This window comes from Pezoporus flaviventris, unplaced genomic scaffold (assembly GCF_033815535.1).
Source record: "Pezoporus flaviventris isolate CSIRO_AGI_PZ_B2104156 unplaced genomic scaffold, CSIRO_AGI_Pfla_v1 ptg000007l, whole genome shotgun sequence".
NCBI classification, from domain to species: domain Eukaryota; kingdom Metazoa; phylum Chordata; class Aves; order Psittaciformes; family Psittacidae; genus Pezoporus; species Pezoporus flaviventris.
In genome coordinates, this window is record NW_026892555.1 from 75,405,905 (window position 1) to 75,432,741 (window position 26,837).

The 26,837-nt window shown below is 38.1% G+C and overlaps 1 protein-coding gene across 3 annotated transcripts in view; it reads left to right on the top strand.

The window, feature by feature from the left end:
• TRIO (trio Rho guanine nucleotide exchange factor) overlaps nt 1–26,837 on the top strand; it is a 237,274-nt gene that overhangs the window by 155,274 nt on the left and 55,163 nt on the right. For all 3 annotated transcript variants that reach the window (XM_061449239.1, XM_061449238.1, XM_061449236.1), the window contains exons 28-34: nt 792–884; nt 3,056–3,167; nt 5,139–5,329; nt 8,408–8,509; nt 10,746–10,888; nt 11,511–11,610; nt 19,567–19,810. In XM_061449239.1, the coding sequence (XP_061305223.1) occupies nt 792–884; nt 3,056–3,167; nt 5,139–5,329; nt 8,408–8,509; nt 10,746–10,888; nt 11,511–11,610; nt 19,567–19,810 (985 nt within the window). The remainder of the gene's footprint in view (nt 1–791; nt 885–3,055; nt 3,168–5,138; nt 5,330–8,407; nt 8,510–10,745; nt 10,889–11,510; nt 11,611–19,566; nt 19,811–26,837) is intronic.

Below are 26,837 nucleotides of genomic sequence, written 5' to 3' on the forward strand. Positions count from 1 at the left end.
TCCATCGATACCACCACTGGGCCATGTGAAAATGACATGTGTATCCCATCTTGGGAATTTCTGATACTGTAATCATGGTTTGGAAGCACATAGTGGTGCCCAACTTGCTGTTTGAAATTGTGTGGTTAAAATACATCAGATACTGTGGTAAGCAGCAAACATTGAAGCTGTGAATTTCAGCCATGATCAGTACGTCAGATCTATAAGTATGCTATCTAATTAGCATCTAATTCTATTTTCCTCCTTTAGCTTTGTGGAGGTGATTCTTTTTTGTTTGTAAGTGGCTGTTTCCTTTCTAAGTTTGGTAACCTCTTTCCTTTAGTTAGAAAATGTTTCTTCATGCTCCCTCTTGTGGAAGGAAAATGCTTTCTGTGACAACACTTAAACTAGTATGTGATGCTAATAAACCTCCACGGCAGCCTTCCTGAGATAGTCCTGGCTGTTCCCCAGAACACTGAAATTTGTTTTCTTTTCTCTCTTGGTAGTGACAAAAGAAATAGAGATTTTAGTTTAAAAATTAAAAAGACATTGCTGCATGTATTTAGGTTTATTAAAATGCTTCACAGGTACCCCTGGAGGTAATAATCTTTTGTTTGTACAAAGTGAGCAGGCAGATGCACAACACAACTATTTGCTATGGCTGGAGTATCTTGTCATCCTGTCCTTTTTTTTGTCTCCTTGCTAAAACAGAATTTGTAGTTCATGTATCTTATTGCATTATAGCCCTCAGAGCAGCCTGTATTTGACTGTTGGTGCTCACAGTCATCAAATGTTTGCTTTTTTTCATGTAGGAGATACAACAAAGACATGGACTGGCCAACTCTATCTCCTCTTACCTTATCAAACCTGTCCAGAGGATAACAAAATACCAGCTCCTTTTAAAGGTCAGTATTATTTCAAAGCTCTTCAACTAATTCTGCTTCTCTTAAGAAGGGGGGGCTCCTGCCAAAATCAGGAGGGTTGTTTTACTCTGCTGTCTGAGATTCCAGCATGTTAAGCAGCCTCAAATATTGCTGCGATGCTTTTTAGGAGACTGAAAATGAAAGAAGGCATAAATAAGCAACTTTTTGTTGTCAAAATAGATACCTGTCTACTAATGTGTACTTAGAAACATAATTTGCATTTCCAGAGAAAAAAGTAATTCATGGCCATATAGATAGGTGCGTTTTTGTAATGGTTTCTGCAACAGATTCTGGCAAGCCATGAGCTATGTTTATGGTATTAAGTAATATAAACCACGTAGAATTTATAAAGCCATATACTATAAAATACCTATAAAATGTATGTATGTGTGTGTCTATATATATATATATATATATATATACACACTGAGACCTGTAGAGCTGTTGCACAAACAGTTGTTACTTGTAACGTTGCCTGGAAATATCAAGTAATAGCTTTTAAATAAACAAAACCTGTAGGTAGAGCTTTCACTCAGTGGACAAATGTCTTGTTGACTTGAGCAGCAGTGTTCTTGAATTGTACCGGCTCTAAGGGAGGTAGCATTGCTTGTTTTGTAATAGCTTCCCAAAAAATCACTAACTGATCTGTCTCTCCCAGTTTTACTTAAGAACTGCCATGGATGATTGTTTTTAAAGTTTCTGGAAAACACTGCAGCTATTTCAGGTAGTGTTGGATGGAAAGAAGTCTGTCGTTTTCAACTGAAACATACTGTCTGTCCTCCCGCTGCAGAAAGGTGCAACTGGATTCAATTATAACTTACAGAAGTACTCTAGGCTGTGCTGTGCTGTTTCAGAAATTTTTGACTATTGATTCAAACAATTATGTTTTTAAAACTAAATACGCCTTAGCCACTACATCATTGAAGTGATGGGGTAGGTTGGTTTTACCAGTGTTTGTGGAGCCAGGTGGCATTGCTGCATAGTAAAATGGATTTATGCGGTGGTGGCTGGGGTTTTTTTTTTTCCTTTTTCTTTTTCCCTTTTTTTTTTTTAATTTCCAATAAGAGGACATGTAAAACATAAAAGGATGGAGAGTCTGAAACTTGAATGGTAACAGAAACATTTTACGGTTCTGGAAGTTCTACTTATTTTTCCAAATTGCATTGAAGCTGCTCACCTTCTGTGCCTCCTGGGGGATATTTAATTGCACTCACTTTTCTGCAGAGTTCTCATGCAAGATTTAGGTGTGATGATGTAGTATTTTGCTATAATGGCAGTATTGGCAGTCAAATAAAAATAGTGTAATGATGATAATAGTAGGAATCACACAGCTTTCTCTTTAAAAAGGAAAAGGGAATTTAACCTGTGGGAATGAATTAAGTGGGCCTTTTGAATAATAGAAGGAACATTATATGCCCTTCTGGTTATGTAAGTTACATTTTATCTTGATACTGTTCAAATGCTCAAAGGATGTGAGGAAATTTGAATATCAGCTCAGGTGCTGTTATGTTAATACCTCTGGGATGTTGAATGGACAGGGAACTGCATCGACCTAAATTCCGCTACAATAATTCAGTGTATTCCGTTCTTTTAACTTCTGTCCATTAGTTAATGCTTCTTTGTATTCAAAAGTTTTGTCTGTAGGATGCTTTTAATGGTGTGAACACAGAATAGTGTAATTCATGGAATACATGAAACAGTGTAAATCCTCTTATCAGCGGTAGTATAGAACACATCTTTGGTGCAGTGGAGCAGACTGATATGGGAGGCAGGGGTCCTTTTGTGCTGTCCTGCTTTCCACCATCTTTACAACTTGGCAGCTGCATTGTCCTGGGCCTCCATGTAGTACTGCATCTGATATCTGCGTTTGCTTATCAGGAAAAATGTTGTTCTTAAAGCAGTTTTTTAAGATTTCTAATAAAGCAAATGATCTTACTTGAATTAGAGGTGGTTAACTGAAACCTTGGGCTGCTCCTTGAAGGGCAGATCATTGATAAATACTAAGTATGCTGACATGTCACCAGCAGAGTAAGAAGTTCAAATTGTACATGCCAAAACTGATTCTTTGCTTATTAGATGTACTGTTTGGTTGACTATTATGTTAATGTAGGAATACATGATAATGAGTACTCACATCTGCTTATCTTTTTCAGGAGCTGCTCACGTGCTGTGAAGAAGGTAAAGGTGAGATTAAGGATGGCCTGGAGGTGATGCTTAGTGTACCAAAGCGAGCCAATGATGCCATGCACCTCAGCATGCTGGAAGGTAGGATTCAGACTGGCTTTCCAATTAAGTTGTGTGCTGTAGGTTAACTTTACTATTTCACTGTATGTTGAAGATCTCAAGAATGTGAACATTTTCTTAGCTCTGGGGTTTGTATTTTGTATACATTTTATTTGCAGGTATGTAAAATGCAAACTTGTTTAGGAAAATTAATTGTGGCAGACAACTGTTACTTTTAAAAATGCTCTTTTATCCTGATCTGTATCTTTGCCACTGCAGATTTCAAAAATATATAGGCTAACAAAAGTTTTCCACTACAAGGATACAGACTACTACATAGTGAGTGTCCTTGGTGTCCTTATGTGAGGCGCATAAGTGTATTAGAGGAGAATTTGCTGATTTATGTATCAAATAATTGTCTCCAAGAAGTTTGTCGTTTTCACATCTGTTCACTGCCTATTCCATAACAGACTTCTGGTTGAAATGAAATGTATCTTCTGGCAGTAAAACGTCAGCATAAGCCAATTTAGCCTGAACCTTAGCCAGAACAGCATAATCATGCTCATGGCAGACAGTGAAGGTTGGATGTAATTGCTTCTTTGTGCTTGGAACAGCTTTCTGCCAAAATCTGTTTTGTAATTGTCACATAATCGTGTATGATGCTGCCATCATACATTTAGTAATAAAAATGTTTTCCTTTGACATTTAAGTTTTTTGATAAAAACAGATCTGCCTTACCTTGCAGTTGCTGAATAAAGACTTTTATAAAGTTGCATTTAGTCAATATTTCTTTTCTTCTTGTCTGCCTTCTAGTAGTAAAATGGAACTCGTCATGGAATTCCCAGTGTTGTGAAAGTTACTCATCTTGGTTTGACGTGTGATAGGTGATCATGTGAATGCTCAAAATAAGCTCTCTTCCCTGTTTTTAAGCACTGTTGGTCAGTTTGTAGGATCAGTTCCAAATGCTTTGTCTGGAGGTGGTGGTAGTGTAGATGCTGACCAGATTTGGTAATAATTTAACACTGGGAATGCAACTGGAGAACGTCCCAATCTTTTACATAAGATGGTTTTCTAACATATCATGACTGTATTTTTGGGTTGTCCCATGTTAGACAAATATAGTGAGTGAGCACATTTCCTCTTTATGTCTCTGGAGGATTTTGAATTAACATCCTGAAGCAACGTTCCTCTGCTGCTGTCCATACTGTTGCCCTGTTTAGAACAGTGAGAACTGCTGTTTTCTCAAGAAGGATGGTGCTCTTCTGTTCAGAGCATATTGGCAAGCAGTATCTATTTAAAAACCAGTTTAATGCCATTCAGAATCTGAGTATGGTAGACTAATTTCTATTGTCCTGGGTCTCTAAAGCTGTATTACACTGGGAGACCACTGTACCAATACAAGTAAAGTAAAAATGTTGATATTCTTAATCTTTATTTTTACGTTATGTCTCAAGGTAAGCAATCCAGCTGCTGTTTCTTCATTGTGTCCCTGTGCTGGAGTGCTGATCGTATGGCAACAGCTCCAAGGTGCCATCTTTTTTTATCCCCTATTGAAGCATGTTTGTGTGCCCATTGCACACATGGTAGGGAAGGTGTACCACCAGCAAAGGTGGCATCTGGGAGCTTGCAGAACAACCTGATGTGCTCTCCATGTCCTTGCAAATTGCTCACTTTCTACAGTGACAGGAAGCTTAAATAATTTTCATCATGGAAGAGGTTACCAGAAGCTGACATAGATAGATCTGTCACTTGTTGGTGAAATACTGCCAGAAGAGTTGATAAACTTCTTAACAGTTGGATCTCTAAATTTAGACCTAGACTTGAGCTACAGTTACATTTAGTATATTGCAGTGTTGAAATCAGGTCTTGTTTTTTGTATTGCTTCCTTAGAATCCCATCTTTTGCAAACTGTATTTGGGGGAAAAATCACATTACTTAGTAGAAGCTGTGCTTTTTAATTTCCTCATATTAACAACTGTTCATGGGGAAACTTTCTTCTCTCTGGCCTTTTAGGCTTTGATGAAAATATAGAATCTCAGGGAGAGCTTATCCTTCAAGAATCCTTCCAAGTGTGGGACCCAAAAACACTGATTCGAAAGGGACGAGAGAGGCACCTTTTCCTTTTTGAGATGTCCTTGGTTTTCAGTAAAGAAGTAAAGGACTCCAGTGGAAGGAGCAAGTACATCTACAAGAGTAAATTGTTTGTAAGTATGGGAGAACAACTAATCATATTTATGAAACTGTCTAGATTATATTGTGGCTAAACTCAGATGATTTAAATGTATATGCAAAACTTGAACAACTCTGGTAGTGCGCTGAAAGAACAGCCTTGGAATGTGTAGACTGAATATTATGTTTGTTGCTTTGTCATGCACTTGAGGAGAAAGAGTAGGCCAAAAGCAGTCCTGAAGGCTACATATCAATGTGCATCAGGTCAAAGGAAAATCAAGATTGGTCTGGACTGATTTTGTCTTAATTGTGTGTGTGATTGCTAGTTCTTTAAAGCTTATTTGTATAAAGCAGAAGAATGGAGTGACTTGACATGCTGCCTTTGTCTTGCTTGTTTACTACTGCTGTTGTAGTAATATTCATGTTAAGGATCTGTTTTGGTGGATGTACTACACATATTGATCTGGAAAGGCAAGAACTCCTTGTTATGGAAAAGTTCATTCCAGAATGTTTACTGAGACTAGTAGCCTTATGATAATGTTTTGTAAATAAAATGATAGCTCTTTTGGCCTACTGAAAGGATGTAAAGATGGAAATTGTTTTGTTTTTTTTTCCATTAAAAAGAAAAGTAAAAGCTTTGCTCTTGCTTTCCTTGTCTGTAGCTTCTATGCTTTTAAAATATGACTGGAATTCATAGCTTTACTTTCCTGTCTTACTGGATGACTTGGGTGAGAGCAGTATTCACACTCCATAAATTTAGGTAGCCAAGTGAGAAGACAGTCTCCCATGGCTTGATCTTGCATCCCTTAGAGGCAAGATTAGCTTTTCTGCCAGACAGTTTAGAAGTACTTGAAATTACTTTACTTCTCAGTATCATGGTCTAAAAGAGTAATTCTTCTGTTGATCCTATTAGGATATATGACTAAATGTAGGCAGTATAAATACTGAGACTTTTCTCCCTGCTTCAGCTCCTTTTCCTTCATTCTTTTCCCCTTCCCACCTCTGTGTCCAAACTGGTAAAGCAGGTTAGTTCAAACAACCTCTTTTTAATGTATCTTACTTTGCATGCTCTGTCACTTCATTTCCAACACTTGGTCTTCTTCCTGATGTAAGGTAGCTAGCAGGTAACACAGCTGCAGCTGATTTGTTGATCACACCTTTTTTTGGTGCTCTCAAGAACTTGAAATACAAAAAACTTCTGGTGTACTGGAGGGTAGTATCAGCTGCTAAGGCATTATGTGGGAGGAGAGACGGAGCTGAAAAATCAGTCCTGTAAGCTTGTCATGCCAGTTCCTCTGGCAGAATGTAGTAATAGTTTCAGGTCTAGAGAAACTGCTGAAAATCTTCAAGACTCTCATTGTGCTTTGTTTTTAAAGTACAAGCATTCTTTTTGCCTTCACATCCTATTTGGCAAAATATCCTGTAGTGCAGGTTGCTCCCGTAGCAATTCTTACAGCTTGCTCTTTAGAAAATGCTTTCATTGGGGTGTTGAAAGCACATGTGTTGATTAGAGCCAAGGATCTTTTTGCACGTTACCCTGTCGCCTGCCTCTGGAAGGTGGTTTTACAAAAGTGCAGTCCTTCTCTTTGCTTTGGGTATGGTGACCGTCATGGTTTCCACAGCACAGGATACTCAGTGGCATGGTTTGCATTAGAAGAACACGTTAATGAACACCTTTCACAAGAGAGGATGTGTCCAAAAGCAAATGCCTAAGGAGGGCTATGGAAACAAAGCAAGTAGGCAAACAGGTTTTACTTTGCCAAAATATTTTCCCAGTCACCAGTAACTGTCAATTGAGGGGTTTCCTCACCTGAGTGTGAATTCTGTGTACTCAGTAACTCATAATGGATTTCAGTTGTTCCATGTAAAATTAATAATATTCACAAGTGTATCAAGGCTTCTGAATTTACTACGCTTTAAAAAATGAAACGTGTTAAAAATTGTGCTGTCTTGCCCATTCAGACTTCATATTGGAAAGTGCAGTAGGGTATATTTTATTTGAATTACATAATGTAATGTTGATTTGTTTTACAAGCTTTTTAACATACACAGTAGTTGTTGGTGAGTCAGGTTTAAAATGTATCACAACCTTTTAAGTATTTCAATGAAGAAGAGTCTATTTTAGTGAAAAGAGATGACAAAGCTGAAATGGGTTGGGTTGGGGATTTTTTTATGGAAGAAAAAAAAATCAATTCAAGTTGGCAGACAAGTGAGAAAAGAAAGAAATGGGTATTGTGTATCCAACATCTCCGATAATAAACTGTATATGTGCTAGTGATGAATGTATATAAGGGGAAAAAGTACAGCTTTCAATAACGTAAGAATGCTTAGCAGCTGTCTTCTGGAGTGAGGATTCTTGTAGTTTGAGCTGTATTTCTTAGTTTGTAACTTTTTTAGAGCAGGGTGTATATGAATTGTTAAACTGGAAGCCAGTTCACATGATTGAGATGTTATTCCAGTTGGAAAGTCAAAACATTTTGGATGAAAATTAGCTATAAAGGTCTGACATTAGAACATTCCTAAAGACTGATTGTTAATGTAGTTGTCCCACAAAATTCTCGAGGGAAACTACATTTCTGAATTATTTCATCTGTTTCAGAGGGAAGGAAGCACATTAGGAAAGGATCCTTTGTCAGAAAAGAGATCAGAGTTTTGGAAGATATCAAGAGAATTCTTAAGCCTATCTTATCTGAGAGAAAACATAAAAATTAATGTCTTGAGTGTTCCCTGGAAATCAACAAGAAGAGCAGCCAACACTTTTTACCAAGTACCTTTTTTTTAGAGCTACAAAGCTTTTATTGTGAAGTCAAAAAAATAAGCAATTTGGTATTGAGATTATAAATGCTATTGTTTATCATTGCTTTACAGGAAAAAGTGTTTAGCTTGCAGTTTTTCCTTTTTTGATGAAACCCCACCATTGCCCCCAAAATAAAGTATCCTCTTGAGCATGAGTTAGCCTTGAGCCTTTAAAAATCTCTTCAAACAACAAAGCTGTTTATTTTAGAAAAAAAAAGTATTTAAAGCTGTATTTATTTAGAATATTAGCATCCCTTTGTGGCTGCTGAGAAAAAAAAAAATGCCATGTTATCCTAACAAACTTTGCCTAATTCCAGACTTCTGAACTGGGTGTCACAGAACATGTAGAAGGAGATCCCTGCAAGTTTGCTCTGTGGGTTGGAAGGACACCAACTTCAGACAACAAAATTGTTCTCAAGGTAATTTTAGCAGATGTGCTTGTAACAGTATATACTAACTCTTGCAGTGGTTGTTCATACTTGTAGGGAAGGCAAAAAGTGGTGACTTACCCTGCTTTGAGAGGGACAGCTGCTGAGAGAATTTTTTCCTTTGTGTGTAAAGGATGTAGTGTATATCTAACTTGAGGCTTGACAGCACAGGGGAATCTGCATGATGTACTACCGGATTAAACAAACTTACTTTCAGAAATAAGAGTTGGGAGAGGTTTGATTCCATAGTCTTTCTACAGCTTGAAGACTGCAACCTCTATCTGACAGAGCAACTCATAGGCCACAGACAAATCATGGCATCAGTGTTACATGTCAAACTCAAGCCATTGCTACTTGTTGGCAATGCTGTTTTTCATGGTCCCTATTTTATTGCAGAAATTGAAACACTTCAAAAGACTTTGTATTTCTCTGGGCTACAAGTATTTTTGAAGATACTTGCCTTTGGATGAGTGTATATATAATGCCTGTAAATTATGTATCTGGGAAAGGTACCGGTTCAGTAGCGTTCCTTGCCTAGCTAGGAGAGTAGCTAAATCCATTTTTCCTGTGACTCTAGTATAGAACCTGGGACTTACGGTTTCAATTGGAGAACTTTCTTGTAATTCCATAAGCAGCTAACAGGTAATTTCACAGACAGGCTGAGAAAGTTGGGGCTGTTCAGCCTGGAGGAAGAGAAGGCTGTGTGGAGATCTCATAGCAGCCTTCCAGTATCTGAAGTTCATCTTCCCATTTCACAGAATCGTTAGGGTTGGAAGGGACCTTTGGAGGTCATCTAGTCCAACCCCCCCTTCTAAGGCAGGGCCACCTAGAGCAGGTTACACAAGTTAATACATATACTGTTGAACTTACGCTTTCACGTACATTTTGCCACTATAGTGCCATATAATAATCCCAGTTAAAAGCAGACACTCAAATTTGCATGTTGACACTTAAATTTATATGTTTTCTTAGTGAATTACAGACTAAGAAGAGCTCACATTAGTTTTCTGACAGCAGTCAGTGAGTGCAAAGAAATAAAATGTACCATCACTGAATAATGCAGTTTGTTCAGTCCTGATACTCCCATGATTTCACAGACAATGCTTTGCTGCCTGAAATGATACTCCCAGGGTAGAGTAGTATAAGGGGTTTTATTTAACAGTTTTCTACGTAAGATCACTTTAAGGTGTTCCTGTTCTCTTCTTTGCTTAGAACAATTTTGTTATTTTTTTAATTTTTTAGGTTTTGAAAGTTGGAAACTAGCACTTCCTTAGTTTGTTAGTTGCATAAGTAAATTCCATCAAAACCTAAATAAAAGATGTAACAAACCTTTTGTGTTGGCTTCTTTCTTAAATGCTTTTCTTTGTAAAAGAAAACAAAGATCTTTTTCCAAACTGTAAATCTGTTCCTGCAACTTTCTCCATCCCTTTAGAATCCCTGCTTATTACATATTTATAGGCTATTAAAAATTTATAATATATATTAAGCCAATGACTTCAGGAGACAGCAGTTAAGAGAAGTAGGAAGTTATAATTTATTTGTTTTCTGGATCTGCAACAATGTTTATATTTAATAGCTTTTCAGATGTAGGGTTAGACTGGATTAAATAATCAGATGGCAGGTTGGGCAGCTGGATAGCAAATCTTTTCCAGGGTATCTTAAAAATATAGATGATACGTTGCAGGCAGTTATTAAAATACAATCTCTGACTTAGCTTTCTGCTTCCAGATATGTTTCAAAAGTGGAAGGAGTAATACATGAAATTTGTTGTGAAAGTATATGTCTTACAGTATAAGTTGTTTCTTTCTTTCAGTGTTAGTAGATTATTGGATAAAGTTACAATTGACCTAAAAAGTAGCATGAGTTTAAATTACCAATGTTCAATCTGTTCTTACTAAAATTCTGTAAATAAGTCGATCCACCCCTGTTTTGCATGAGATACCTACAGGGCTTTAGCCTTCAAATTATGAAAGAGGGGTCTGAAACTAAATGAAAATGTTTTTTAAATGAACAATATTAATGATGTTGAGAAGTGTATAGTAGTGTTGGCAATTCAAAATGAAGACAACTAGCTTGAATTTCCTTTTCTCTGTTCAAGTTTTCAGAAATGATTTACAAAGTCATTCTTTATGCCTTCCTCTCTGTGTTTATTAGCTTGACTGTATGTGTGTATCTTCTCAACTTTAATAGTCTGTTGTGGGGGTTTTGTTTCTTTTGCATATCAAAGGCATCCAGTATAGAGAATAAACAGGACTGGATCAAACACATCCGGGAAGTGATACAAGAAAGGACCATTCATCTGAAAGGGGCATTGAAAGAGCCGATCCACATCCCCAAAACCGCACCAACAACAAAACAGAAAGGAAGAAGGTAAGTAGTATTTGAAATAATCAGAGATCTCTAAGAACAGAACAGCACTCTTTCCTCTGTAGTATTAAATTTCTAGTGACTTTTGGTGAGTTGCATAAAAGAAAGAGTCATTTTGGTGAGCTTTATCTTGTAATTAATTTCCAGTTTCCTGCAGTGCTGAATTTGTTCAGATTTCTACTCAGAACAGTACCTGACTTATGTACATTCAGCCGTTACAGAAGGGGTTTGGAACTACAGTATAGGGTAGCCATACATTTTAGATTTTTACAATTTTTCATGTGTAATTCAGGTCCTTGGTTTCCTTTTAGGGAACTTAAAATGTGTGACTGAGTGTTCTGCTTGCTAGCTTGCTAGCTTTGGTAAATGGTTATGCAAGTTTCTTGCCATAGTGCTGGCTGGTTGGTTATTGCTTTAATTCTACATGATGTAGACTTTGAGCAAACAAATCTGTTCTCTTAAAGCATAGCACAGTGCTGAGTATTTGGTTATTGTATCAGTTAGTTTGGCTGGCTGGTGTCTGTTGGCACACTGTCCAGGTGCCACTTACTTAGAGTTGAAAGTAGGTAACTAACATATTACAAACACAGTGTAAATATGGTAATGAAAACTGAATTATTTGCAGAGACGGCGAGGACCTGGACAGTCAGGGAGATGGTAGCAGCCAACCTGATACTATTTCAATTGCCTCACGAACCTCACAGAACACGCTAGACAGTGATAAGGTAAGTTTCCCACGTGTTACTCTGCTCTGAGAGCAAGTGATTCATCCCTTAGTGTGAGTTTGTGCCCAGGATAAGCCCTTAGTAACTTCAGAGAGGAGGCATGGAAATAGTCTTAAAAATAACTGCATGCAATAGAGAAAATATCTTAATGGGGAGCAGGAATGATAGTTTAAATCTAATAGGTCATGAAGGAATTATGTTTGTTCCAAACTGAAACCACTTTGATCCCCTCTGTTCACAGTTTGTTCAAAGAAAGCTTTTTTTTCCATAAAATCTGATACTTATGGACAGAGTTTTTCTTGATACTGGTCTCATACTTTCTGAAAGCATATCATCTGCTTTTTGTATTGGCTTGAAGTTGATGGTTGCCACATGAAAAGTACTATCCAGTGTTCATGGGTTAGAGAGTAAGGGTGTTCACTTTCTGCATGAGATCTGGTAGAAATCACCATATTAAAGGGGAGCAACAGACAACACTATCATTTGATACTAGTGCTAGTGTTTCCTTTCCTTCATCTCTGCCTATAGATTTTGGCTGGGTTATCCCATAAAGGTAACTCAGTCAAAGTTTATCATGGGTGAAAGGCATTGATAGTCATCAAAAGAATAAAAATTCTTATAAAGCACATGTGTGTTGCTTTGGAATTGAAACATTTCTGACAAGTGAGAGGTGGTACGACCTTGGGGGGAGATAGAGATGGATAATAGAAGTTTGTCAAACAGAAGAATGAATAAAAACATCGAAGCTGCAAAGCAAATTACTTGAAAATGTGGTTAGGGATTTCTGGCCTATTACCTCATTGGGTAAAATTGTTCTGATGAGACATTCAAACTATGCAGGTAAATTACCAGTATATTACAGGGCAGCTAAGTGAATAGGTTTTCAGAGTAATATTTTGACCATTCCCATCATTATCCAAAATAGAGTTAGTCTATTTTTGCATGTCACTTAAACTCTATGGTTTGATTATTTTTTTTTTTTCTTCCATGTAAAGTGGAAGACAGAAGGGAAGTGTTAGGTGCTTAAGGTTGATCCTGTGTTTGTTAAAAATAGCCTATGTTTTGACCTTTTGCATTTGTACTGAAGTTGGTCTGTAGTTTTGGTGGTGGCTTCTATAAGGGTATCTGTGAGGAAAAAGTCTTTTGAGGGCTATTTACTGTTTTATTCTTTGCATTCTTGGCTATTTAGTGACTTACCAAAATTGCATTGTGTATACTAGCAAAGGTCATTTTTTATGCGTTCTTAAGAGTTTAGGTAACTTCCTCCAAAGTAAGAAATGCTGTCTCTGATTTCCATGGTTGTTGACTGAGATGTCAAACTGTGTGCACTCAGCCTGGCTGGACTGTGCTAAAATTGAAATGGAGATGATGCAATCCATCTCTGCCATGCAAGACCATTGCCCCTCTTCACTTGTTGGTGACGTGTTTACCGGGGAATAGCATGGATTGTTCCCTCTTGAAATATGGTAATATTTCATGTATCATGTGAGAATTTATAAGAGTTGGACAACTGAAATGCCCTCAGGATTGTCTTCCAATCTGACACAAGGAGGAGTCTTACCAACAACCTGTTTGACAGGAGCTATTACTTAAAAGAAGGAGGAATGGAGATCACTTTTAAATATTTTCCTGACAAATTAAGTTTTAAATTTGGTTAGTGAGCAGAATGTTGTTATTGAAGTATTTTTGAATTCTTACATTAGTGTGTTAAGTTTTTGTTAGACTTTTCTTTAACAAGAAAAACTAAAAACTGGAACAATCTGGGTTTTATTTGTGGTACGTACAATGCGTGGCCAAAGAAGGAATTTACTGTTTGTGCACTTTTTAGAAGTGTGAATTAGCAGAGTAGCTTTGGTTAATGTTTCTGTTACATGGTTTGGTTTGTTAAGATTCCTTATCTGTTTAAAAATTAATAAGGAATAGTTAACAGGCAGAAAGCCAGTAAAATCTGTAGGATATTTTAACATTCTTGCTGAAGTTCTCAAGTTTGTGTTGAAAATTCATTAGCTGCAGTCCATTTGGAAATTGACTGTTTTCTCTGTCTAAAAGCTTGAAGTACGTATGGATATTGTATAGAGTAAAACAGTTTTACGGATTTTATGTACTGTTGATGTAGTCAGCCAGATGGAGCAGTGGAACTCCTCGGTCGAATTTGGAGCATATTGCAAACTGAGCTGGGATTCCAAATTGAAAAACACAAAAAATATCAAGTAATTTAAAACAGAATTAATCAATTGGTAAAAATGTTTAGCACTGTATTACTTTTTATGCCATTGCTGGACATTTTTCTGTTCACATGTATCCTCTATTGTAATTAAGAAAAGACTACAAATACCAAACATGTCATAATAATCAACAGCCAAGTAAAACCATTCTTTTATTTTCTCAACTGATTCTTTTAAAATAAATGTTTTGGTTTGTAGTGCCACGTTGTTATGCAGGGAGAAGATCAAGAGTGAAATCCTTCATCTACAACTCAGTGCTCTTTCTCACACCCTCAGAGATACACTGTGAAAGAACTAAAAATCCTTAGCCTTAGTAGGAAGTGGTTGAGTATTGTTCAGCTGAGCGTCTTGTATCCTGTTTTCTGACATAATTGACATATAATCTAAGATCATAGAATAGCTTCACAATCAGCTTTTTTCCTCCCCACCCTGGCTTTTTGGGTTAGAAACTGTAATTTCTGATTCTTGGCTGCACTGTTGCATGTTGCTTTTCAGAAATGACTGGGATGATGCAATAGACCATATGTTTATGAAGCTGACATCCTTCCCAGCTTTGTGTCATCTGAAAATTATATTGGAAGGTGGGATTAGAATTCAGAATCATCTTGGCAAATGGGACAAATTAATTGGCAAAATATCATGCTAATTAAAAAGGAACATGTTTGAGCTTATATGAATAGGTGGAAATAGATAACTAGTAATGAAAACAGTAAGATTATTGAACAGCTTTTGAGAAGACAGTCTAGAAGATAAAGAGGCTCACAAGCTGTTTATTACTTTAAATGTGGTGCAGTTACAGGAGAGTGAGGGAGTAGCAGCCCTATATTGGCTTGCAGAAGTAGGTTGCTGAGCTGCAGGATGCAAAGTCCTTGTTCTTTACTCAGCACTTGTGAGGCCTGCATTAGATACCACATCCAGTTTTGAGTACAGAATTTTAGCAAATTAGTGGTCCATGGAAAGAGTTCCAGGGGAAACATAGCTTCCAAGGCAAGATAAAGAGTTGGAACCAATGATTCTAAAGAAAAAGGCAGGTCTTCAAGTGTGTAAAAAAAAAAAATACTACACAGTTACAGAACAGTCTTTCAGTGGATGAGATGAGATCAGAGGTTTTCTCTTTATCAGAAGTTTGCAATAATTTTTTTTTTTATGGGTATGAAAATGTGAAATCTGTGAGAGGAGCAATTGTGAAGGCTGGGGAATCTCTATAGCTAGAGATCTTTGAGAACAGTTTGGGTAAATGTTAATAGTGGGTCACATAGATGCAGCTGATCATGCTCTAGCAGAAGAGAACGAATTGGACTAGGTAAGTTAAGATCCCTTTCCAGCCTATTTTTCATATCATAGCGTATGTCTTCATATTGTGAGACATGCTAAATACATCCATAGCACTGACCCATGATGAACTATTGTAAGGTATAATGGAGTACAGAGTGAAATAGAAAATTTTCTGACAGGGAGATTTCTAGCCTATGAAAGCATCTCAGTTTTCTAAGTACTGTTATTGTCCCCTTCGCAATAAATATTTTGACCATCACTTTTTACAGCATTCCTTCCATTCAACTTCTATAGCTGTGTAGCCAGCATTTGAGGTGGCTAACAAATAAAACAGATGATTGACCCTTTCTTTCCACCTTTCAGCAGTTCCTAACCTCAGAGCTAGCTCTGATTTTAGCATTGTCTTTTTAACTTGATCCAATGCACAGGAAATGGGGAGGCTGAAGGACGCAGTATAGGTTTGATAGATTTTTACATGCCTGTATTAAGTGACCTGGTAGAAACATGAAACAATGTGGACTACTATTTTGGTAGTTGAAAAGACGAGAGACTTAGAAGAAGAGCTGTTACAGGTTGTTACCTTAAGTAGCAGAAATCATGCTAGCTGCTGTGGGTGGTCAGTGGAGCAATATATTAGTTTTAAGAAATTGTCTTTTGTGCCCAGCTGGTAACACTTTGTACTGCTGTCTATGTGAAGTTGTATTTCATTCTCATGCTGCTTTAAGCTTGTGTGTAGTCCTCTGGAAAGAGGACTGAAGCAGCAGGAGACAACCAAGTATTTAGTTCAGCCAGCTGAAGAGAAAAGGTTCCCATCAGTAGAAAGAAATGCTGGTAAAAAACCAGACATTGCTCTGAGTTAACGCCTCTTTTCAGAGTCAGAAACCAAGTCTTGGGCAGCTACCTCGTCAAAGCAAAATACACTTTATTTGAGATAGCACTTCTGTGTGTCTCCCATTTCTTTTCTCGCATAGTGCACTTGTTTCCATTTTAAAAGGGGATTAAAGATTTTCATACTTGAAATAATTGGGAAATCTTATTAGTTGCTATCTTTCCTTTTGCTTCTACTTGATGTAAAATAGCCATGGGGTAGTAAATTTAATTTGCAGTTCTGGGAGGAGGTTAGATGGCCTGATGTAAAGGCTGTTCTAAGTAGCAAAACTCTTGTCAGTGGTGATGCTCCTAGATACTGGTGGCAGGTGAGCTCTTGGTGTGTTGTCTCTGACTTCAGCAAGCCTACACTAAGTATCTATTCAGCCAGTGAGTGTATTACGGTTTTATTTTCTCTCTCTACAAGTGACAGTGATTAAAAGGCCCAAGAGAGATGAACATAGATGGTTAACATTTATTTAGCAACAGCAAGACACCATGTCCCATGATGAGCTGTTTAATTAAACCTTGCATCTTTTTTAATCGGCGGTTCTATTTCTGTCTGGCTTTTGTTTCTCATCTTGTCTCTGTCTCTGCAGTTTCCATGTTTCAGACATAGCCTCATTTATTTTTATCATGCATGATTAATTCAGTTTACATAAAGGTTTTCTTGAGAAGGATGGATAAAGTATATAAAGCCCTTGTTCAGCCTAAATTTGGATTTAGATGGTTTGAAATTCTTTTCTCTTCAGTGCAAATCATTCTCCCAGTTCTGCTGCGCCTCTTGCTCTTCCCTCCAGCTAGCCTAGAGAGCCTTGCCAAAGCTGTCCAACAACAGCTGTTGAGCAATGTGCTTAATCAGAGACACTCCTTGCTGTCCAACTGCATTTAATCAGTGTGAAAGATGAGACTGCGTTCAGAAAGTGTGTTATGGAGAGAAAATGAGCAATGAAACAAAGAGGAAAGCAGCACTTCCTAACCATTGCTGTTGCAGGGAGAAAGAAGGGTAGTTATCCCAAAGGAGGGGAAAATTGGTAAATGCTTTTTTGGGCAGTTCTTTGTAATGATGTTCTCTACCCAACACACATCTACATCATCATTTTCAGTATGTAGGAGCAGAGAAATCACACCCCAAGTTGCATGTATCAGCAGTAGTGCATGTTTGAGGTTGGTGTGTAACTAACAATTGCATGCAGGATGCGTCTTACATGCTATACTGACGTGTGATTGGATATTGAATTTCAGTGGAATACTGACCAGCTAGGATATTTGATTCCCACACAGTCTGAAAGACTAAGACTTTTTTTATACTTTAGTAGTTTCTGACATAGCCACTTACAGCCTTTGTTTGTGTTTTCCTGTAGATTAATACTATATATAATACTGAGGGAACATAAAATCTGATCATTTTTTTTTTATTAGGGGAAGGCGAAGAAAGAATATCGATATTAAAGCCAAAAATATGCAGCCATTGCACTGGTCACAAAATGTATTTTAATCTCTCTTTGTAGGAAGTGAAGGGTCAGAAAAACAAGCAGAGCACCAAAGCTATGCTCCTGTTAGGTATTTAGGAGAAAATGCAAAGACTACATGCAGTTTCTGGAAAGTATCAACTTGTGTTGTGGTTTAACAGTCTTGGTGTTTGCACTGACTGGGATACGAACTCTCCAGGGAAAAATTTGGTCTGCATCGGGCACCTTGTGAAGTCATACTTTATCAGCTTTTTTGTTAGTCCCCATCAGGCATACAGATGGTTTCAGTTGTGTCTGAGTTTGTCTGAAGAAAGCTGTAACATAAATCAATACCAGAAAACAGGGGAAAGCTCTTTACTTTTTCTCCTTTGTCATAGTTTTGCATGGACTAAAAACTAATATAATAAGGGAAAGAGTTTTAAACTCTTAAATGGGATTTTTTTTAATAAGAAAGTTGCATGTTTTGAAGATGTGCAAACATTCCCCTGTAATTTGGGTATTTGGGAAGTCTGGAGAGATGTAGTAGCAGAATTGTGATTAATATTTAGCTTGGACCTGAGTGTCCCTGATTTATCTTCCTTAGACAGTGGATGTATGAGGGTTTTCTGCCTTTCTTGGCCCTTGCATTCCCCAAAGAAAATTTTTCTTCTTTGTATGCAGACACAAGCAAGGGTAGCCAGTAAGATTAGCAGGCAGATACCATGGGAAAGCTCTGGAGTTACTGCAGACCATCTGCTAGGAGTTATGTCCTGTCGTTTGTTGCAGGCTTGAGGAAGAGAAGGTTGGAATTAGCCTTTGAGTCTTACTGGGGTTTTGCTGGTTTTGGCATTTGCTTTAAAATTCTTGCTTGATAACAAATAGTGTTATCCTAGAAAAGTTCCTATCTGGTGCTTCAGTTCCAGGCTTGTAATGAAACCAGTAAATAAGTAACATTGCAGTCTCTTATCTCCTTTTCCTAACATTCATGGGATGTAGCTGCCAGCTATGTAAGAGCCTAAATGTAATGGTCAAAAATAACGTGGCAGGAACCGTTCGGTATCTTGGTGTAGCGCATGCTATTATATTCACTGTAGTTCAAACTCACAGCATATTTGTCTTCCTTTGTCTGTGTTGAGCATTGCAAGATAACCTCGCTAAATTGGAGTGTACTGGCTTGGTCCAAAATGACTGAATTCATAGAAGTTGCATACTAGCTGACATCTGGTATGAATGTTGCACTGAAGCAGCCTGAGCTATAGAAATACTCACGCGCAAAAAGCTGAAGTAGCCTGGAACACCATTGCTGTACGGAAGGAGAAAGAATTCCCAGGCTGTTTGCCTAAGTTGTATGGGACCTCTGGCACTGAGCAATCTTGGGAACTTTGCAACATTCTGATAGTAATTTTCATTTCATGTCAAAGCAGATGAAAATATCAAAGAGGGAAACTGAAGCTTAGGCAAAGTAATTCTAATGAAGCATTTTGAAGAGGGGGAGGAAAAGCCCTCAGCTTGCATGCTTTTAATTCAAGTTTGTGTGTTTTCATTTGGAGAATCAGTAAAAATGTGAAAGTTGTGAGCCTGTGTGGATTTTCTAGAAAATAGTGAAGTATTTAGGCTTCTTATATGAAGAACCTCATGCTGATTTTGTATGGTGTGTCCTTAATGATTTTGTGACCTGCATGCATAAACTGTGAGTGGGGTGGGCAGTAAGCTCATCAAAAAAAGGACCTTTCTGCCTTGAATTCTCAAGGTAACAAAGCTCATGAGTGACTGTATTTAAGTAATATTGGGGTTTTGGTGCCTATTATCACCCATAAAATATATTCTGAAGCAACTGCTACTTCAGCTTTCAGGGTAAGGAGCAGTCTAGCAAGAAAAACCGCTTAAATCCTCCGCCCAGCACTGCCACAACCGGTGTGCTTTGAACATAGGCAGAGACAAGCAGAGTTAGAAATCAGTTCTAAAATGCCAGAACTGCCTGATTTTGAAATGGGCTCTTGATGTGAAAAGTCCCAGGAGCTTGCCTTCTCATCCAAAATACGACTCCTGCCAGGAATCCTAAATAGGTAACAGTGTGTGACGGATGGTTCGATAACGAGCATTCATCTGGCTTCTCCCCCTTGTTTTTCTCCTCGCAGTTGTCTGGTGGGTGCGAGCTGACGGTGGTAATCCACGACTTCACCGCCTGCAACAGTAATGAGCTGACAATCCGCCGTGGGCAGACAGTGGAGGTCCTGGAGAGGCCCCATGACAAGCCCGACTGGTGTCTGGTTCGAACCACAGATCGGTCCCCAGCTGCAGAAGGCCTGGTCCCCTGTGGGTCCCTCTGCATCGCTCACTCTCGCAGTAGTATGGAGATGGAGGGGATTTTTAACCACAAAGGTAAGAAATGATGGAAATGAAGTCTAGTAGTCAGCAACACAAGTTTGGGGTAATGGGGAGTACTGTGCAGATGGGAATTTTGGTGTTCTTACGCTGTTTTGGTTTCTAGTTTTTAATTCTTTAAAAAACAATGCCTTTAGTGACTTGCAGCCACACTGTCTATTCGAAACTAAGCAGTTGACAATTCTCAGTGTTAAGTGAAAATGGGGCTTAAGACGGGGAAGAGATATAAGCAAATCATGTCTTGGTGAAGAGAGTTAGATATAATGTTAGATCAAGTTGCAATGATAGGAAAATCTGTACCTGTCGTGTGCTGAAAAAGGGAGGGAAGAAAATCTCCAGCATGCGTTATCAGTGGTTCCTGAGAAATCCTGCAGTAAGAAATTATGACAACATCAGGCTCAGAGCTAGTAAAGGGAAATGTACACATCCGTTTGCCCTGGCACAGGAATTGGCTATTTGGACTTACGTATTTTACTTAACTGAGTTTTCCAGAGTAGCAGTGGCACGCACATCCCTTTTTCCCAGAGCAGCTCTGAAATCTTACGTTGTTTTTTCAGATGTGTGAAAGAATGTACCCCTGAAGGGTGCAAGAAGAGTCTGATAATTTTTTGAAAGTTTTTAAGGTTTTGGTGTGCTGCAGCCCTCTGGATCTCTGTTACTAGTGAAAGTGCTTCCTTGCTTCACTTGAAACTACTTGAGTTCGCAGCCTATGAACAGAAAGCACTATGAATTAAAAAGGAACACCAGAAAAACAATTCATCAGGAGGCGTTTCATCACAAACTGGAGGAAAAGATGCATTTAGAAAAGCTGTTTATTGTGAGTAACAAGATTAACAGGAAAGTGGTGTTTGGGAAAACTTGGTCTCCAAAACTCAAACTACTGGTTTTGGAGAGTTTTCCATAAATATAACCACAATTTTTTCAATATTTCAGCCCATCCCAGCTATCACATGACAATTTTCCCCATTTTTTTTCAGACACTGTGTAAATATGCTTGGCTAAAAGAGGAGAGTGGTTGTGTTTCTTACATTAGGAGTATGCACAGCAGGAACTTCCCGAATGCACGGTGACTGAGGGGGAGTCTGAAAGATTGAGCTGTATAGGTGGAATACTTTTTCATCCTCTTGTGTCCTATAAGAATTTGGATAGCAAAAGTTTGCAGTTCTGATGGTAAAATTGGAAAACATAGTTGGGTATCACTGAAACATTTCTTCCTTTGGCTAGGGGTGAAATCATGGAAATGTCAAGAGGAATTATATTTTTTTAACAGCACAAAATTGATAAATCCAATTTCCTTTGGAGCTATGGGACTTCACCTTTGAATGCAGAGAATTTTATTTAGGAGAGGCAGATTGTAGTGGATAATATATGTTGTATGAAGATCGTTGAGCCTGTCAGACTCCTAAAGGACAGACAGAGTTTGTTTTATCTTTCAGAGGTTACTTCTGTTAATCAAACCAGCAGACAAAACCTGTATTGCTTTTTTTCCATTAGTGTGTGTTTGTGAAAAAATGGGGCAGAGCATTGTAAAGTTGCTTTGTTTCTCTTTGACATGTTTCTTTGAAATAAAGAGCATTAATTAATTACATTAATCATGGAGACTGAAGAAGAAAAGGCCATTGCTAGAAGGATTGTGATTTGCTGGGTTGAATGCAGCCTTAGCAGTGACTTCTGTCCTTGCTTCTGCCACAGGCTTCCTGTGGGATGTAATGGCATGCTGTCTAAACCCCAGCTGATAAGAAGCAGCTGCTAATAGTTTATTCCCACATTACTGGGTGTCAGACTTTAGGAGCTGGATGTTTGATTTGTAAAGTTTTCGTGCCTGTGACTGAAGTAACTGTGAACTGTTGTGAACATGCAGACTATTATATAATTTTAAGTAATCTGGGGTGGGTGGAAGTGAAAAAAACCCTGACTTTAGACAGGGTACTTGAAACCACTGGATACATTTGACTTCAGTCTTTACGTCAACTTTCTATTGCTTGAATGAGGTTGATAATGTTCATTTCACAGAGGGACTACAAAAATTAAGCAAAATTAGTGGAGTGCTCTGATTTTATTTTTCCCCCCATAGTGAAAAGTACCTCAGACAATCCCACAAAGCAATTACTCATTCTCAAGTGCTGCATTTGATTAAAGATGTTTAAGGCATTGGGGAATATGCTAATCAGAAGAATGGAAAAATAATTAGATCTTCTCAGAGTTGTTCATTGTGGACATTGATTGAGGTATGAATTCCTAAAAAATAAAACAGAACACAACCCTCATAACAAAGAACAAGTTAATGACTTACATAATTTAAGGCAGACCATGTGCTTGAGTGGACAATTTTTAACTGTTGTATTTCCTAGATTTCTAGTACTTGATCCTGCAACTCAACTTTTTAATACAGATTTTTTTCTTTTTTTTTCCTTTTTTTTTGGCCATAGTTCAGTGAAACTTACAGAGTTTTTTAATGATTCAACTAATTAGGATATTGCTCTCTATAGTTTGTAAGTTTAAAAATGTATGTCATATGCGAGGCTCACAGTGTGAGCATCAGCTCTGACTAATTCTGTATAGTTCATGGGCTAAGCCACATGCAGTAGACACAAGTCTGGAATCTCTACATATCTGACATCTCAAGCTGTTGTGAGAGTCTCAGGGAGAAAGGCTTTATGTAATTCCAAAGGAAAAAGGGAGGTGATCACCATCAGAAGTGGTGGGGGTGGCTGTTTGGATGCTGAGTGCTTAGCCTGTACAAATGGCTTGGGGAAGCAAAGAGTTTTGCCCTCCTTTTGGTATATCTGGACCCTACAAATTTCATCTTTTCAACAGTGTTTGTCAGTACCATTTGCTGTTTTGTCAGTACAGGTTGCAAAGCCACAGCATATCAGATGTGAGGTTCAAAGTTTTGAAATCACAGACCTCTTCTAATTTATAGCTGGTTCTTAAGTTGTGTGAAACCACATCTCATCACTGAGTAGAGAAGTGTTGGGGGATATTTAATGCCTTTAATCTGAAATTATCATCCAAAGTAGGGTAACAAGAAAGATTATTAAAGCAGAAAGTGCGTTCAGTGGAGCCTACTTCTGATAGCTCATCTTGGTCATTCCTCGTCTGTCCGCATATTCTGTCAACCATGAAAGGTAATGTCATTTTATTCTAATGTTAGAAGACAGCCCCAGAAAATGACCCTCATCACTTGCCTGCAAGTGTATTACTTGTCCTCTAAGAATGTGTATTACTTTAAATATCTAACCAGTATTGGTGGTTAAAAAAATATATCATTTACACTATCTTCAATCTCTAAAATTTTATTGTAGTAAAGGTGACAAGTATTTTCCTAAGAGGATGGGGAAAGCATTACACAGAAAAAAGATATTCACTAGTGGATAGTCATTTAGGGGAAGGGTTGATTTCGAGTTCCAGACCTCTTGCTTGCTCTGCTTGATATCAGATCTAATTTTGTACATTATCTGGGTCATTTAATCAGTTTGATGTGCAGTTTAGAGATGAGTACATTTTAAAAAATCTGAATCCCTTTTATAACAGGGGAAAAAAGACAAACAAGTGGGTAGTGAAGAGGTTGAATAACAGTTGGTGCACTACAAAAAATAAATTACTAGCTTTGGAAGAACATGTTTTTCACAAGTAATACATAAGGCAACATTCTTTTTGCTATATATCCCCGCATGTTATTGGGTGTGGGGGAGAAAGAATGTTCCTGTTGGGTTTTTTGGTGCTTTTCCTTCTTTTAACAAGGGTTTCTTTTCATTCAGGGGTACATCTTTTTGCCATGTGCAGTTCTCTTTCCTTTGATTGCAGGGCATTTACGCAGCCACAGAGCTTTGGGTAAATATAGGGCAGGGGACAGGATTCAGTATAATGGAATTAAGCTTGTAAGCTCAGAAAAATCGGCAGGTATTTTAAATTGTTTATGAATATCTTGCTTGTTGAGACTGTAAGTTCACTGTCTTACCTGACTTTGAGTATTTCTGAAGTCTGAAGAATTTGTGGTAGTCCATCATATCCCTTCTGTAGATGCTGCTGTTTGGAGAGCTATAAAGGCTACAACAAGCCTTTGCTCATGAGGTTTTTGGGACCACCTCTAGCTGATAATTTGTGTTACTATCTGTTTGGTTCAAAACTTTGCCACTGGGAACTTTTGTTTACCAAATAATTAAATTTGAATAATTAAAGTTGTTAAAATTTTATGAAATGCAGTGGCAGCAATGCTGGGGAAGGGCCTAGAGCTGAGGGAACTGGGGGTGTTTAGTCGGAAGAGGAGAAGGTGCAGGGGGTCCTTATTGCTCTCTACAACTACCTGAAAGGATGTTGTAGGTTGGTCTCCCAACTAATAAGTGACGGGACAAGAGGAAACAGCCTCAGGTTGCATCGGGGAAGGTTGAGACTGAATATGAAAAAAAAAGTCTTCACTGAAAGGGCTGTCAAGCATTGGAACAGGCTGCTCGGGGAAGGAGTGGAATCACCATCCCTGGAGGTATTTAGATGATGTGTAGTTGTGGTGTGTAGGTTTAGGGATGTACTTGGCAGTGCTGGGTTAACATTGGACTCGATCTTGAAAGTCTTCTAACCTAAACAGTTCTACAATTCTGTGTCTGCTTGTTTCATATATTCTTATAATCCAGTTATCTTGTGTAGGTCTATTCAGATCTGAAAGGTAAATGATGGCTTACTAACATGGTGACATACCACACGTCACTTCAGTACTGAATACTGGCTTTTGATTTCACTCTCAGGATACTGTCCTGACTGGTGCCATAAACAGAAAAATGTTATTTCAGGAGTATTTTTTTCTTCCAACTGCAGTATCTCTCAAGGATCTCCCATAATAAGGACGATTTAATGGCTGACATTTTCCAAAACAAAGATTTACAAATTTGTTTAAAGAGCTGTGTAGTAAGCCCTTCTCTATACCTGCAAGATGGGAAGGAGTGGTACAGGGCAGGTATCACAGGTGTCAGAGCTCTTTTTGACCTTCTGTTCAGGAATTAAGAAAAAGAGAAATTGCAGGGGTGATCTAGAGATCTTTTTTCAGAAAAGACAAATATTTTATAGTTGAGACCACAGAACAGGATGAAAGAGAGCCTTGAATTTGTTACATTAAGTAAAATTGTTCTTGCCCAACTGGAGACCTTCTATTCAGAATATTGGTTTTAGGTGTAAGGGGACGTGGAGGAGAGTAAAGCTAAAATGTCTTGTGTATGATCAAGAGCTTTGAAAGTTATGATTGAGAAATTGAGTGTTCCCATGTTGAGTCCAAATATTTTACTTAGGAAGAGGATAGCAACAGCAGCAGAATTCAATCAAGTAAAATGGAAGTCCACTTTGAATAATTGAAGAAGGGCTCCCTGTTTGTAATGGAAGAAAAGAACAAGTTGGGCAGCAATTGTTTTTTTACAAACAGAGGGAGGCTGTAAAAGGGGAGGATTTGCTGTTTCGAGATTGCAAGCAAGTAAAGCATGGGCCATGTGTAAGGAAAAAGGATCCCCACCCATGGCTCAGAGCCAAAGTGCCTGTGGGACTGTCTGACAGCATTTGCAGCTGCAGGAAATGAGTTATAGTCCAGGCCAGCAGGGAAAGTAACTCCTAACAATGAGTAGGTAGGGTACTTGCTTTTCCTTGTTGCCCTGGGGCCACGTGGCAAAAGGTGGGGACTGTAGTTTCCAGGGCACCACAGAGAAAGCGAACTGCTTGTGCAACACAGCTGGACACAATCACATGCAGAAGGTGGTACTGAGTAACACGTTGTAGTTGTGCAAGATATTAAATGTTTGTCTAAAAATTCTGTTTCTTGATGAATCAATTACCTCCTCATAAAATTTCCAAATAACAGGCTTCCCATCCAGATAACCAGCTAATAGAAAGCTTTATGAAGAGCTCATGGGAGGCAAAGCTGAGCAGTCAGTTGGATTTCACGCTCTGCTCATCTAAATTAGCAAAAAAATTGTAAAAGCCATGCTGCAGTGTCAGTTCAACTTATTTATCAGGCAGATTTGAGCTTGAACAGAGGTGCACGCATTTTATTAGCTGAAGTTTACCTTAGCCATTATCAGTTGTTCTGAAAGCCTAATAAATCATAAGTTTCCATATAATCACAAATATTTTGCCAAAAAGCGTTGCTAGTTCTAACAGCAGCAAAGATAGCTTTAATTTAAGGGTTGTCTGTGTCGTTTTTCAGACATATTCTCATGCATTAGTCCAGGTAAATAAAATAGATTCAGTATAAAGTAAAACAAGAATTCTCTATCCTGACTTTCCCGCCTTGAGGTTTTACTTCAGTTTGCAGTTAAAAATGTGGTTTGAGCATAAGTAAACTTAAATAAAATGTCAGCACTTGACTGTGGTCTGTGGGATCATAATCTTTGCATTGAGCTTTATAGCCAAACTACATCAGATGGTCAGAGTTAATAGCCAAATTCTAATTCAGCATTGAATAAACAGTAAAGTCTGTATGAATTGCTTCCTTGGCATTGTGCAGTCCTAAACTAGATAAGGAGATTCAATGAATCTCACCATTTCAATTTCTGCAAGAGCTCTTTCTAAGCCAAGTTTACACGTGTTGCATAGGATTGATTTATGCATAAACCTGCCTTTGACTCCTGCACTGTTCTTGTATCATAACCTAGCCCAGGAAGACCTGTCAGGTATGTCTGTATTTCCCATGCTGAGTCTATTTGTGGGCATAAGTACATAGTTAATTCATCTCTGGAATTTTTGTACATAGGAAATGAAAGCTTTTTGCCCTGCTTGGGAGCTCAGTATTACAGTTGACAGTAAAAAGAAATTTTATAGTACTGGCTTGAATGTACTTTTGGTCCCAGACAGCTGCCAAATACATTTCTCTTCTATATCGCAGTTGGAACGGAAATCAGTGTGTAAAATGTATCTGCTTCAGAACAGATGTATTTGCACAGCTGATCTTTGGGAGGTAGAAGGTGGATATAAACCAGCAATTCTGATGGCTTTAGATTTCCCGAGAGAGCTGTTATTTTGCTTGCAATTAGCCTTTCTCTGACAG